At 37.3% G+C, this 16,721-nt stretch overlaps 1 protein-coding gene and 1 long non-coding RNA gene across 2 annotated transcripts in view; one reads left to right on the top strand and one right to left on the bottom strand.

Annotated features, from left to right (window-relative positions):
* LOC136848994 (uncharacterized) overlaps positions 1-14,868 on the top strand; it is a 299,705-nt gene extending 284,837 nt beyond the window's left edge. Inside the window, exon 5 of the mRNA XM_067121816.1 lies at positions 11,389-14,868. Within this exon, the coding sequence (XP_066977917.1) occupies positions 11,389-12,074 (686 nt within the window). The 3' untranslated portion in view covers positions 12,075-14,868. The remainder of the gene's footprint in view (positions 1-11,388) is intronic.
* The window catches only part of LOC136848995 (uncharacterized), a 360,950-nt gene that overhangs the window by 239,768 nt on the left and 104,461 nt on the right, over positions 1-16,721 (bottom strand). The gene's annotated exons all lie outside the window — the stretch shown is intronic.

The following is a 16,721-nucleotide window of genomic DNA, read 5'->3' as shown; positions in this document are numbered from 1 at the left end:
AAATAGCAGGCTATATTTTTTATCAAAGAGAATAGTTAATTATTTAATTGGTAGTTTTTTTTTTTTTTTTAACTTCAAGGATGAAACCGAAAACTGAAAATGCTGTGCACGGGTCTCGAAGAAAAATGCAGTTTTGTTTGAATCTTATCTTACTACATAGAAAAGGCCACGCACTCTCTTCAAAGTCTGCAAGATGCCCTCAAACGTCCTGCTATGAAGAGAAAACTAGTATCAGCAGGAATTAGGGTGAAATACAGGCAGCAATGAACTATAAACAAATACGTAGCCTGGCAACAATTAAAAAAAAAAAAGAAAACCACATCCGGCGAAGACGAAGTCACTCGGATTCCAGCAATTCAGTGGGAAATATTCAAAGACAACGAAAACAGAACACAGGAGGAATTTTTCAAAAGTCAGCATCAGAAATGTAGATACACTAAATCTGCGGAATATAGCGATACACTTTTCATTGCTGATTCCTTTAACAATGAAACTGAGGTCACAACACCAATAGACATTAGCGCTTTTGACACATAATTTGTTGAAATGACATACTATAACACATTTACATAAAACATTCCCGAACCTGTTTATGTCAATTAAATACTCTGCCTTCAATCCAAAGTTAAACCATACAATTGAATATAATATGAATATTAATGCACTAACACACAGGGACACATTAACATATATAAATTTACATATCCTACATACCAAAAGTATAAATATTTTTCTTTGAACAATCACTAAATAAGAACCATTGTATGCAACACACACACACACACACACACATATACATATACATACACATACACACACATATATATATATATATATATATATATATATATATATATATATATATATATATATATATATATATATATATATATATATATATATATATATATATGACTGAAGAATTTGTCTATGTTGAATTTTTAAAAGGGAAAATACATACCAACTGGCACTTAGCATAGGGACAAAATGGCCTCTGTCAGAAATTGAATGAAAATAAAGAATAATTTATTTACTTTGCCCGTGGTCTTCTACCAAAATCTGAATGAAAATAAAGATTAATTTATGTACTTTGCCTGTCGCTCTTCATACCAAATTCTAAATGAAAATAAAGAAAAATTTGAATATTTGCCTGTCGCTCTCCATATCAACATCTGTACGAAAATAAAGAATAATTTATCTACTTTGCCTGTCGCTCTTCATACGACCACCTAAGAAACAATCTTTCAGTGTCACAGACTGCTCCAAAACTAGAACCTCCTATAAAACTTTTGAGATAAATTATGTTCAATATTCCTTTCAGAAACATGTTACTACTAATTATCAGAGTTCTTTTATTTAATTTGCAATTGTAAACTTTATTGAAGAAGCGATATATATCTCAAAATGAGAAAAACAGCAGAGCAAAGGTGCCGTATCTGTAGATATACGTGTCATCCACTTTATTCAACACAGGAAATGATGACACAAACATTAACCGGCAAATCGGATGTCATGAATTGACCTACAGCACAGTAAACTGGCACACTATGGTGACTAAGTATGCCCTGCGGATTAGAGCACGGAAGGAGTCTAGCCCCTTTGTCTAAGTAATGGGCTTGTCAATTAAGACGTTTGTCACTTGAAACCAAGGACGAGACTTAGGACGGTGGCAAGTGGCACACAAAAATACAGGCTGGAGACAGAAATGTCTATACATGGGTCATTTTCACTTATAAGAACAATAAGTTTCATGATATATACAAATTTACGAAGATCCTTCAGACTAAAAATGAACTTTGTGTCAATTAAAGAAAGGTCGCCGAACCAAAGCCTCACAGTTACATGTCATTTTTTGTTAATACTATTAAATAAATAATTATGAATTTTCTTAACACAAGTCTATAACCCGCCTCTTGAAGCTTCTTACAGATGGATTTTTTAAGAAAATAATATCGATTAGCTAAAGGATCCTAAAGATTCAACTTACGTTATATTAAAACATCTGAATAAACCCACATGTACTTACACTCCAAGTTAGTCTATTCAAATGTTGAAACAGCATTCTGCATAATTTCAAAAGTAGTCTTTGTTTCGCAAACGACTTTTATAAATATAACGTTAGCTGACTTCTTTTCTTTTTCTTTAACCTTATCTGACTCATTGCGTTCGTCAATGATGCGACATCGTTTGAATATTAACCAGAAAGAGAGCATCGTACCCTGTTAATGAGCCGATCAAAGGAGAGTTTCATTCAAGGGTGTTCACAATCATGACATTCCGCGAATCAAACTACAGCTTTAACGAAGCCCGACAAATCTGTCCCAGGACGTAATGACGTCCTTCGAGGACGAAAATGACCATTTTTAATGAAAACGACGCCAGGGAAAACTAACACATAAAAATAAAATCATATGTTAGGCTTCAAGTAAGACTCAGAAGTTATTTAAATAAAATTTATATACCTAAAAACTTAAGTTCAACGAGATTATTTTTCAAGTGTACTCTCTCTCTCTCTCTCTCTCTCTCTCTCTCGCTCTCTCTGTATTCAATAAACATTCTTTATCTTCCTCCACTTTCTTACACCGACCGTACATTTTAATTGTTGACTTGTAGTATTTATTTACGAGAATAACAGTAATGTTTTACTGAAAACCCCCGGCAATCCAATAATACTGAAATAAAAATTACAGAGCATCTGAATCTTTAAAAACAGAACTCCGACTGCTTACTTAATATCACTAACAATACAAAGAGTAACCCACGCCCTACGGTTTCACTTTAGGATTCACAAGTATAAACAATAACACGTAACGAAAGATCACAATTCGAATTACATATTTCGCTATGCCTGGTTTTATGAAGTTAATCATATAGAGGAGTTATTTCTTCCTAAGTTGCACCGTCTTGTGTATGGTGTCATTTTCTCACTTCAAGGCGCTTCCAGTTGACTTTATCTATATCATGCGCCTTCTTTCGTATCAAATAACCGTATTGCCTATTTATTGACCATGATGCTTTGCACGTACTACTTAATCATTACACCCCGGAACTGCAGAGACACGAGTTCCTCCAACTTCCCCTCTGTCATAGTCTTTCAGCAAGGTTTTAGTTCCATTATAGACAAAGAATGAAAATCGTGAACTCCAGACGGGTCGTTCTAGTCATGCCCGTTCCTTATGCACCTCTGGACTTGCGATTCCTTGTCCACTCCTGGGTAACCAGATAATCCCCTCTATAAGAACAGCCAAACATCACATACAGGTCCACAATAAATGACGAATTCCTTTATCTGGAGAGTAAATCTAGCTTCAAGTTTTCGCCTTGAAATGGAGAAGAAACTAGGACAGAATAACTGAGAATAATTACTGTTAAAATATTTCCGGTCATTAACAAATCGTATACTTTAATCATCTCGAAGTCTCTTGAAAAAACCCAATTTCATTCATCAAACTTAAGCTTCACTACTTATAAATGAAACTTAAAGTATTATAAAACTTGAGAGAAGTCTTTCTTAGGAGTGTGAAATTAAAATTTATTCACTTTTTATTCATTAAAGCGAATATGTGTTAATTGCATGCTCTTTCTCTCTCTCTCTCTCTCTCTCTCTCTCTCTCTCTCTCTCTCTCTCTCTCTCTCTCTCTCTCTCTCTCTCGTACAAAGTTTTCTATAATCCTTTAATGTAACGCCAAATATCTCAATAATATCCCCTCATAAATATTGGAGCTAAGCATTGAAATCTAGAGTACTTTCGAAGAATTATTTCCAAAGGGTTCCATAACATCAAAAATTACTGAAAATCCCGTTCATACAAAACTGAATATTACATAATTAGGCACACGAGAACGAACGCACAAATGGATAAGAATGTACACTATGATAATTAAAACTGAAAAACCAAGTGAAAAAAAATTAACTTTAGGAAACAATAAGGTGAGGATAAAACAACAAATAAAGCAACCACAAAATAAATTAACATTACACCAAAGCCACTTCGGCAAGGGAGCAAAAACATCCAAATTAAGATACACCAACGAATGCTGCACACCACATACTTGGCGAAATAAGTCATCAACAACAAACAAAAAAGGAAATAATCGCCAAGCCATTCTCCACCTAGCAATCTCACAGTAAAATCAACTGGAGCGAACATCTCCCAAAATTGCCAGAACTTTTCCAATTATAATTTAACAACTTTGGTGGCAGGGGGGAGAGAGAGAGAGAGAGAGAGAGAGAGAGAGAGAGAGAGAGAGAGAGAGAGAGAGAGAGAGAATTACATATTATCCATACGGTTGTGTCTTCAACAATAAGGCTGAGACAAAAAAAGAAAAACTACGTAGCATCTTAAACTTACCAAATCATTTGTTTCGCAGAAGACCAAAGATTTTGTTTATAGCTTAATTCTTGGCTTTTTATTTTATGCAAAAAGTCTAGATCTGAATAAGAGCTGAGTAGAGAACCTTCGAAACCCAAGGTTGCCGTGGGAAGCAATTGGCGGCGTCCTTGAAAATGGCCGCTGCACTACCATCTTGGTTATTCTTGCAAAATTTGCCAGAAACAAATCTATCGTATTTTAGGACCATTCAAATTTTGGGACTTCCTGTTATGGAGAATCTCGACGGTATAGCAAGTTAAAGAACTTGATTGCATTATATGTTGTCCAAAGCACGAACCTTATCAACTGATATACTAAATTATTTTCCTTGTGACATCAGCGCCTTGATATGTTACGAATTTAGGGTTGCGTGGTCGATAATCTCACTTTTAAAATAATTTGTACCTCAACCTTTTTCAATGAATCAATGACAGGTTCAAATTACATAATTTTCTTTTTATTAAATTTCTCGGCCATTAAGTATTTGTATTTATGTAATATTGGTACTGAAAAAAAAACAACTTTTTGGGGTCTTGAATTAACCTGCATGCACATAAACACAATTAAGTAAATAGCGCGATTAGTTGGATAGGCATTAGTTTCCTTTATATATATTATATATATATATATATATGTGTGTATATATATATATATATATATATATATATATATATATATATAAAACACCTAATGATAACATAGTACATATATGTTTATGGTAGCAAATAAATAAAGACAATGCCGTTTGTGTGTACTTGCAAGTGAAGAAACCCAAACTGAAGACTGCGGGAGGCAACGAGAGCCTACACAGGTTTCGGAACAGCTCGAGATTCGAGGACAACAGCTACATGGTCACCATACGACGTCATACTACTGTACGAGTACGTGTTACGCCCTTGATACACCAGCAGCCATAGATAAACACAGAGGCTCCAATCAACAAGGCCGAGCCCAAATGAAAGAATCGGGTATTGAGCGCCTCCATCTGCCCAAATTCTCAGATCCCATCAAAGATGCCATCGACGACCACAATCTTTATGACGCAAGTATACAAACATCATCCATACAAAATGCTACAAGCAGATATCACGGAAAATATGACGGGAAAAACAAATTTGGTACTATTTATTTAATTATAAATAAATAAAAAGAGTAACAACACCGAGGACAATAACACATGAAAAACAATGACAGGAGCAGACTCGAAAAGAGGCAGCAGAGAGCTTTCCAATCCCCTCACATCGTATTTACATTATTCTTTTAACACCTCATTTCTCAGACCACGAGAGACGCCCTCACAATGATGAACAAATCAGCTAACATCCCTGGTTGAAAATCTCCAAAGAGTTCTCAACGCGCCAAGGTAAAAATCTACCATTAATTAACTTCTGCCGTGGAAGTGCGAAAGAGGGATAAGGGAGAGGGGGGGGCTTCGAGGGGAGGGCGAAGCTCCCTGTCCCCCTAATCCCCTTCGTCCTGCCGTCTTCATTTGCTTAAAACCTTCCCGTGGACTTTTACCGGAGGGCATTAAATTTCTTGTGCGAGGTCTAGAGCCTCAACTTTGACGGCACTTCCCAGCTAACTCCTAGGCGCCTGGGGACCTTAATGGTGATGATGATGCGAGTTCTGATGGTGATGATGATGACGGTGATGATGATGATGATCACGACGATGATGATGATGATGATGATGATGATGATGATACTATATAGAAGAGGCGAGGGGCAGGTGCAGCTGGTGAAGGTTTCTATGAGGAAATGAGAGAAGAGGAGATGGGCGAGAGGTTGGCACAGACTGAGCAACGAAGAGATGTCAAAGGGGGTGGGTGTACTGCTTCTACAGGAGAGTTGCAGAAAAGGACAAGCTAGGAAACTAAAGAAGAAAGATTGCTGGAAAAATAAAAAACAAATTTGGAAAACATGATGACTTCACTGAGGTACACATTCATATAGTAATAATAAGGGGAGCTATTCATGAACAGTAACGACTCAACAATGATTATGCAGTAATCTTATTTAAGAGGAAGAAATAAGTAATAAACAGGTCTCTTGTCTTTAGCTTCAACGCTACACGGAAAACAGAAATTCAAAAACAAAAGTCTAGCAAAATGACAGTTGATAAAATTATTCAAACTTTCTAACAAAACAAATGACTTCTGAAAACATTACAAACTCGAGACTAACTAGACAAATTTGGTTGCAGATTTTCAGACTCCTGTACTTCGTTCTGTCTACATGAATAGCAAATAGTTTTAAGAAGCAACATGGCAAACTAAGAAAGGGTTAATTTAACGAAAAAAAAAGGAATGATAAACGAACTTTCATACTAACAGAAGAATCCTGTTCCCTTGAACACGCGAATGCAACTTCATGTGCTAATAAGGATATGCACACAGGATGTACATACTGTACACCCAAGCGTATATGTGCTCATACTTTCACTAACAAATGCATGTATATAAGATACCCGTGTACTAAAAGGTCAAAACACCTTGACTGAGGATTTCTTGGGCCTGTTTAACCAAAAAGTATTAAAATTTACAAAACCCCAAGATTTCCATAAGTTTCTTATGATGTCAATAAATACGATTTTGTCTTCACACAACTACCCGTACCAGCGGACTGGACGAGATGCTTATGAAAACATCGCCTTCTCAGAGCAAGAACGCTGGAAAGATTCGCACGACTTCCAATCACAGTTCTAGTTAGAGAGATGAGATAAATAACGAGATTCCTTTCACCTAATAATTCCAATTAACACTACAATATATAACAGATAGCCAAAGCGTGAAAACAGAAAAGAACGCCTCTAAACAGCGCCCATATGAGTGACGTACTCTTAAAGTCTGCCTTAAGAGATAATGATCTGCAAACTCTGGTCCTGGTTAACTCTCTCTCTTTCTCTCTCTCTCTCTCTCTCTCTCGCCTGGGGAAGGGGATACTCCTTTCCTACCGTCTCTTATCCCCCCTAATTCCCCCTTCCTCAGATCCCTCCCCTCCCCTTCCCCATGGCCTCATCTACTAATTCCAGACCTCTGGACTTTTTCTCGGGCTGTTCCAAAAGTTAGTCGAGCCATGTCAAAATTCGGGAACTAATTAGCAAATTACTTTTACATCTAGTTGGGGCTTAGTTTTGGATTTTTTCCCCCTCTCCTTTTTTTACTTTTTCTTTTGCAGGGAGCCGGGAGGGAGTGTATAGTGAGGCCGTTGTATCCTTTCTTCTCTTTCGCATGCAGTTTCTCTCGAAAGCTCAAAGCTTTCTCTCTTTCCAGATTTTCATACTCTTCTTCGCTCTTCGCTTCAACATTTATCCCTCCCAACTTTTCCATTCTGGTTGCTTCTCGTGTTCCAGTCTTTTCTCCTTCCGTCTCTCTTTCTCTCTCTCTGCTGTTCATTCCGTTTCTTAATTTTTGCGCGCGTTTTTCTTGACTTTTTCCAATATTCGTCACCTTGTTCCCCCTTTCTCATTCTCATTTTTCCCATTTCATTTCCCCTTTTATTCGCACAAACTCCCTTGCTCTTTCATCGCCGTCCTCCTCTCTCCCCTTTCCTATTCCTTGCTTTTTCTTTGTCCTCGCCTCTAACATTCATCTTTCAATCAGAATTTTTTTCGATTCTCTCTTCTAACCCTTACTACTATAACCACCCATCATCGGTCTTTTCTATTCTGCATCTCCCTCGTCCGCCTTTACGCTCTCTAACCTGTATCTTCCACTATCTCTTCCTCTCACTTCGCTTCGCTCCCCTTCGCCTCTCTCTCTCTCTCTCTCTCTCTCTCTCTCTCTCTCTCTCTCTCTCTCTCTCTCTCACTGTGTGTGTGTTCCTCTTCCTCCCCTAACCCCTCCACCGCTATTAACCTTCTCTCGTTTTTTCCTTCATCCTTCATCCTTCCCTTTTCCCCTATGATGGCGTCTTTATCCGGGATTTGTGGGAGGATTTCGCAGAGGATTTCCAGGCAAGGGCTGTGTGTAGGATTTTAATGGGAGGTGCTGGGGAGTAAAAAGAAGGGGGTTATGTGTGTGATGTAGAGGTATTAATTACTCTACAATCTAGGGTACTTCTATTTAAAAAATTTATGACGTCAGGCGAGACTCAATAGCAATAACGATAAAGCGATAGGGTGGCCTCATCACTTTTTTTTTTTTTTTTCCCAATTCAGAGGCGAATGGGACGGGCAACTTGACGCCTCTGTCAACCCAAAAGTCGAAAGACACAAAAAAGACAGTTTATCTGCATTTAACTAAACGCATGTGGCTGGCGATACCATCCAAGCTTTTTTTCAAGCTGTCCAGTGCTTTAGACTGAGGTGCATTCCAGTGTCTGATATCCTTTCCTTTGAGTGATTGGTTGCATAGTACAATGCTGCAACCTCCACAACTGACTCTCAGTAGGAAAAGTTACCGGACTTTGCTGACGACGCAACAAAGGACAGGACGTTAGAGGAGTCATTCCGCGAGGTATAAATGCTGATTCTTTCCAGCGTAGTTACGGCGGTTGTTCGGCAACGACGACATGTCAAGGGGATGTGTCAACAGCGGAACTTTATAGAACGACGGATTTCATCACTCACGAAAGGCACTACAAAATATGACGCCCTCCACACAAAGGCATCCTTTCATATGGATGAGCAGGCATAATATCGAACATCCATTATTCATACTAGTTACAGATGAAATAACCTTGGAATATATTTACGTCGAAATCACAGAGCTTGCATAGATAATCTGATTAGCAATGCATAAATCTGCGTATTCAATTACCGTGTTCGTTTTCAGAGGTAGCCTACTATGTATCAATATGTATCATATATCAATACTTCAGTCAAGCATACATTCATAAGCCACGTGTTAAAACTTAGTAAGAAAAAACTTTTTTTAGCAGGAAACTGCTGAAAATCAAGGAAGATAATCTCTCTCTCTCTCTCTCTCTCTCTCTCTCTCTCTCTCTCTCTCTCTCTCTCTCTCTCTCTCTCTATATATATATATATATATATATATATATATATATATATATATATATATATATATATATATATATATATATAGTGTTTTCATCTATATTTTCAAGAGCATTACGTGTATGTAGCCCTGAATATACTGATGAGGAAATAGATAAGATTAGGAATGCAAGCAAGAAACTGAAATATCCTGATAGTATATTAAACAGTGCATTTGAAGCGGTAAAAAAAGACTACGTATCAAAACCAAAAAGAACCTTACAACACAAAAAATTTGCTTGTAACTGCCTTATAATAATAATATGAAAGATATCCCCCCATCTTCTCAAGAATTTTGGTGTCAATGTCGCATTTCAGAACAATAAAACAATGAAACATGTACTTATCAAGAAACCCCCCGACAATACTAAAGGGTGTGTATATAAAATTCCATGTAAGTCCTGTGACAACTTTTATATTGGCCAAACGGGTAAAGCACTGGAAAAGAGAATAGAACAGCATAAGAAATGTGTGAGATATGCACAGGGGAAACAGTGGTATTTTTGTACATGTTAGTGAGAACAATCATGCTATCAACTGGGAAGGATCAAAAAGAATTGTATATTCTAATAACCCACTGGAAAAGAATATCATTGAATCTAGCTTTATAAAAGAAAGATACAGCAATAATATATCAGTCAAGAGATGTATAAACTTGATCTTTTTATATCAAAAGAAATTTGTAAATTGTTTAAATTTTAAGGTAGGGAGTAAAGATGTATGAAAATAGTATTATCATATTTGTAAACACAGTACGGGGGCAGCATTGCTGATGAGTTTTCCAAACTCCGCCTCCCTGACACCTGTCAGGTGTGGATCTGATGTCGCCTCTGGTCGGTATGTTTATCAGTATTGTCCCCTGAGAGTATATTGTGATTTTTAGCCAAATGAGTTTTGAAGGCCACTTCTACCTTGACACCGGCCTGTGGGTGGATATGTAGTCTCTAACGGTTGTGTATGTTCGTCAGTACTGGCCCTGTAGTATATATATTTGTAACTTCTAATACTCTGTATCAGTCCTTCGTCAATGGCTTGGAAATAAAGTCGAAACCGGTCAGGGCCTTCACCCGTCTCTTATTTTTCACCTGTGGTAATGTGCGATAAATGAATCACGTACATAAGTGATTATAATCATAGATATATATATATATATATATATATATATATATATATATATATATATATATATATATATATATATATATATACACATACATACATATATAATCATGAATTAAAATCTCTTTCATGAAGAATAAGCCCTTTCATGAGATGAAAATTCTCATCACTTTCACGGCATACAAACATGCAAACTCTCATCTTTATATCTTTTCATAAAGAATAAACTCTCTCTCTCTCTCTCTCTCTCTCTCTCTCTCTCTCTCTCTCTCTCTCTAATAAGACAGCAAAGTCTCACTACTTTCATGGAAAACAAACCCTCTTTCATGAAGTAAAAACTCTCACCTTTCATGAAGGACTAGGTCTCTGTCTCTCTCGTGATGGGAAAACTCTTCTCTTTCAAGAAGGACAAGTCTCTCTCTCTCTCTCTCTCTCTCTCTCTCTCTCTCTCTCTCTCTCTCTCTCTCTCACATTCCCTGAATTCTGTGAACATGTTCCGGGCCGAGTGGGTGAGTGAGAGCGCCTTGTCTTATTAAGTAAAGGCTCCATCCTTAAGAGTATTCACGGCAAACTAATCATTTTAATGCCGCTGAGTGAATTAACACAGTTAAATGCGGCCGCCTCATTATCTCGAGTGGTGAGCTCAGGACCATCAGGAAAGGTCTTCTGCTCTTGCTCTCCGCCACGCACAAACAATATGAGCAGAGAGAGAGAGAGAGAGAGAGAGAGAGAGAGAGAGAGAGAGAGAGAGAGAGAGAGGTAATATCAACCTTTGCAAATCCACCCTTTTTACGTTATTTATTTACAGATTCGTTAGCTCCACAATTTATCAAACACAACATGAATGCAATTCCTACCTTTATTTCACCCTAACCGCTATCAATTTTTTCTTTCTTTTTCAGGTGAGAAACCCCACAAATGCACCGTGTGCGGAAAAGCCTTCAGCCAGTCATCCAACCTCATTACCCACAGCAGGAAGCACACGGGTTTCAAACCATTCGCGTGCGACCTTTGCGGCAGGTCTTTCCAGAGAAAGGTCGACCTGAGGAGACACAAGGAGACCCAGCACACTGACCTACGCACGCAGCAAGTCAGCAACCTGCGTTCGCAGGTCACTGACCTCGGGTCCCAAGTCACCGACTTACAATCACCGGTTTCCGAGATGCGTTCTCAAGTCACGGACATCAGGTCTCAGATGACCGACCTGAGGCAGCCAATGTCTGACATGAGGGGAGACATAAGGTCGCAGATGTCCGAAGCGAGGTCGCAAGTTCCTGACATGCCGAACCCCGCAGTGAGCCTCAGAAACAACGTCGTCGGCAACCTCCACTGCCACGTGGCGGACGTAAGAAGTCAGATAAGTATCCCCGCCACAGACATCAGAAGTCAGAACGACATCAGGCCTCAGCTGAACGATATAAGGTCGCCTATGAATAGCATCAGGTCTCAGGCATCTACAGACATCAGGGCCAAGATGGGCGAGTCAGGGTCATCGGGAAATAGCTCTGATGTAAGGATAAACTCCATAGTGGACTTTAGGTCTCAAGTGCTAGATCTAAGACCACAAGAACTCAGACCCGTTACTTAAGGGTGCTTCAAGGTGCTTTAATGAAATTGACGCGTCAGAAATTCCAAGAAGTGACGAAATGGCGTATCGTTTACAGTGTTCATGAATGAGAGGAACGCGAAGAGTGATCTCGATGACAACCCAACCAGGTTTTCTCTGAAAGGCAATTAATAGCACTTTCTTGTCGCCATTGTAACTATCTTAATTCCTTTCAAGAGGAATGCGATCAGCTACGGTGTTTGAAAAATGAATTTGTTTGACTAAAGGTAAAAAACAAAAAACACAAGTGCAAGAGTTACATTTCATTTGCGAAAAAATCTAGTCGTTCAGTCAAAAAGGAAAGAATCTCCTAAGGTGGAACAGATGATGAGAGTTTCAGTGATTTGTCACTGACTTCGCTAATTTCACCGCCGATCAACCTCGATAAAATATCGACGCATATCTTGATTTTAAAAGAGTCAAAGACAGTGACAGCCACTGATACGCAAGTTCAGCGTAAAGAACCATATACATTATATAGTCTGAGTGTGAAAATGAACTTTATTCCTAAGCATAAAAAGAAAAAATATTAAAAAAATATATATATAAAACTTTCAACCTCACCTTTGCTAGAAGGCCAAAGAAATAAACCAAAATTTTAAGTGGTGCTTCTCTACACTACTATAACTATACCGCTGGTTACTTGTCATTGTCACGTGTCCAATTTAGGTTTCTCTACAACGAGTACTATGGGAAGGGCAACTGCTGAAGCGATTCAGGATTAAAGCGTTTGCTCTTTTTCTTCCTCTTCTCAAGTGTTACAAAGTTATTTGGAACCCGATACCGTTGGGGTGAGGGAGGTGCAGGACTACCCCCAAACCAATTCAAATCTCCAAAGGCGAAGGAGAGGAGGAAGGACAAGAAGAGAAAGAGAGAGAGGAAGATAAGTAGAAAATGAGTGGTGTTTAGATTTTTGACAAAATATTCGTATAGTGTGTTATCTTCATTTGTAAGTGTTTTCCCCATACATTCAACTCTGAATGTTCCTATATTTTATAGTCGTTCGTGAGCTGGATTCTGAGACAGGCTTCTAAAAAAAAACAAAGCATTAAACACGAAAAATACTTCCTCTGTATCATTTACAATGGTGTAAAATCACTTTCTTCCAACACCTTTTCATTTGTTACAGAGTTTTACAATATCTGTACTTAATCATCCGCCGACCAATTCCTACACACCAGAAAAAGAAACACGACACGCGTTTCACTCCACACAAATCCCAATGCTTTAGTTTAGAATCATGAACGTCTGTTCTTGTTATTATACCTGTGATTACAATTAGTATGAACTGAATTTCCTTGTGACTCTCCCCACAAACAAGGATATCATTCACCTGTCTGTCCTGTCTGTCACGGAATAAAGTTACACCACCACCCGCCACAACCACCCAAACTGAAAAGATGCAGATGCCGATGTTCCATTGGCCGAAATAAAAAAAAACAAATTTAGTTCTAACTGCTCAAATGAAACAGAATAGAAACTGAATGAGCGCAAGCTTTCTTGAAAATTATCAGTTCAACTATAAGGATTTTTATCTTAATGGAAAGATAACAAATGACGGAACGAATATTGAAAACTGTGTTTACGAGGGCAAAAGGCAAAATGTAAATAGAACCGATGACCATGACAGAACATGCCACCTCACCCCAAAATTGTTTTGATCATCGCAATTCGAGACGTCTGGCTATTCAAAAACGTTGTAAAAACAAACGACGAACTTCAGCAAAACGATCACAAGTTTTTCTTAAAAAAAAAAAAATGAATAAGTTTTGATATGTTTCCCCCGTGTAAATATCGTGAAAGAATAAACACAGAACACTAACTCTGTAAAGATATAAGTAAATATGTAAATGAGACATCAATACGATCATTAATAATGCTTAGGTACATTACCCCAAATCACAATCACTAATAACACTGAAGCTGATTTTAATACCAAAGAAAATTAATTTATACTGGCTTTGAGATATTCAAAAAGAGAATGAAGAATAAATATGAATTAATAAATAGGAATTACGTGGCTTTAAGACCAGATAATGTGGTCCGGAAGAGCCCGGTGATCTGCAAAATAAAATCATTTATTCCAGCGTAATATTTCTAGTAAATGGAGGCAGAAATTCCACTTTTCAACGAACTTTAGTCTTCGGAACTAGAATGAATACTCACGTACGTTTAATCCAAGGTATTTTCGGAATAAATGAAAACTCTGAAGAAATTTAGAGATAGACTAATTAGTAACGGCCAAAAAAACGGAAAGATTTCAAAAATAAAGGCGAGTTCGATCTGACACAAAGTGCAGAATGAACAACGCCCTAAAGAGGAGAACTACAGGGAGGGGGCGGTTATTCGAGCAAAGGCGGGAGGACCAAATTAAGAGGCCCTTACATAAAACTCCACAGGGCGGTAACGAAGGGTGGTCAAAATTGTCCCGAATAATTCCTGCAGCTCTGCATCTTTTCAGAGTCCTTGATTATTGACCCTATGTACCACCACTGTACCACAGCCAATTCACCTGTCCCCTCATTTTTTCACTCAAAGTCTTTGTCCTAACGTTAAGCTTTTTTCATAAAAATATCTGGGTGTCTAGTGATCATGATTATAGATACATGTTTGTTTGTTTGTTTATTATCTTTTTTTTTCTGATAATAAAAGTACATTAGAGTGGTTATTATTATATATAGGAAAGTATCCTGCCATTAAGTATTGTAAAGAATTTTATTATAGTTATATTGATGCGATGCGTGTACTTTTATTTAATAAAATGGTCTTTAAAATACTTGTCATTCTCATTACACCACCAAATTCTCAGTTGTTTTTATCTAAGGGTTTAGCCGTTATAACCCTGTTTGCCAATAAGTTACCTTTAACTAATGAAGAGTTCGGCCATCATGAAACTACCTTGCAGCAACTACAAAATTAAGCAAACAAATTAATCAGTCCTAAACACAGCATCGTCAAATTTCAGAGTACACGGACGGCATCTCTATTTTGAAATCCAGAGGAAATCTGGAGTTTTAAAGAAAATATACAGGATGGCATTAATAAAGGAATAATCACGCGAATGGTTCAAACACTTTCACCCTATTCTCCTCAATTCAATTAGAATTTACAAAATAAAAAAAATACCAGGATTAGTCCCAATTCAAAAGACATCTCACCATTAAGTTCAACGACTCGAAAAGAATGAATTCCCTCTAGTTCACACGGTCGATCAATAATAATAATAACATAAAAATTAACCAAAACCAACGGAAGAGAACTATACAAAGGATGCCCATCAAACACTTGAGGAAAAGGTTATTTGGGTTAAATAAAGTGATCAAATCTTTTGTGAACTAGCATCAACGTGAACCACCTAGAAAGAAACGGCAAAGGAACGTGTTACTATTAACATAACAAAAAGGAAACTAATGTGCAACATTAGATGGGGAATGTCACAAATAAAAATGGACCAGTAATACTGATAATGAAAGTGGGATTCCATAATGTTCAAACTGTCATATGTACATTCACTCGACTTACTCCGCAAGCTGAATTAAGGATACAGAAACATAATGTTTAATGAGGACCTTTGACCATAGTATGTAACTATCTAACAGCCCCAAAGAATATCGATACTTTCCTACATTTTCAGATTTGTATAATGATCAAGGAACCGGAACCAATTCTACAGAAGAGTTTGTCAAGAGGCAAAATGCAGTACGTGTTGTCTTACAGATAAAATTACACCTTACTTGGACCGTGACATGCGATAAGACGGTACTCCACGGTTGCGTGCGTCTGAACCTCAAACCTACTTAATTTCTTTAAAGTTTCTCTATACATTTATCAAACGAATGGTAAAAATACAAACATTAAAAGGCGTCACATACAACATCATTCCTGCATTATTTGTCAACTGCGACGATTTGGTGCTGCTCGTTACAAGAATCAAAGCGACAAGTCATTGGTAAGCAGGACAGGGATCACATCTTTACATTTTCAAAGAAAGAAACCAGTGATAATTTTCCTTCTTGTCTGCATTACTATTAATAATGGCTAGGACCGAGAGACACGGGCAAGCAACCGCTGGGAAGCCAAGTCGTTTAAGCAGACATTGTAAACAATAGTACAATGACTGAACTGGGCAGAGATGCATTGTTTAATGGCTCTGAAACCACAATCATCTTCCGATTTTCCAAAACTCAAAAGTTCTTCAGCAAGACAATTTTTTTTTCTATAAAAATACATTGTATTTCTTTGTGGATACAATCCACTGATAGAGTGTACTTGATGTACAGTACTGTACATATACCGCGTTATTCATACGTCAGAAAACAGAATTACAATCAATTCACTTAAACAGTTCTATTATACAATACAGTATGAATCTGATTACACACACATACAAATATATATACATATACATATACATATATATATATATATATATATATATATATATATATATATATATATATATATATATATATATATATATATATATATATATATATTTACGAAACAGTATGTGTAGGAATAAGGGCGTCTTTTTCCTTTATGGGATGCATTAAATAGGAACTTGTCCACTGGGAACATCTGGTAAACTTGGTAAATTTTTTTTTTTACATTTGGTGCATTGAGTAAACT

This window comes from Macrobrachium rosenbergii, chromosome 20 (assembly GCF_040412425.1).
Source record: "Macrobrachium rosenbergii isolate ZJJX-2024 chromosome 20, ASM4041242v1, whole genome shotgun sequence".
Classification (NCBI taxonomy): Eukaryota; Metazoa; Arthropoda; class Malacostraca; order Decapoda; family Palaemonidae; genus Macrobrachium; species Macrobrachium rosenbergii.
Note: the sequence above shows the minus strand (reverse complement) of the source record. Positions and strands in the feature narration are given on the sequence as shown.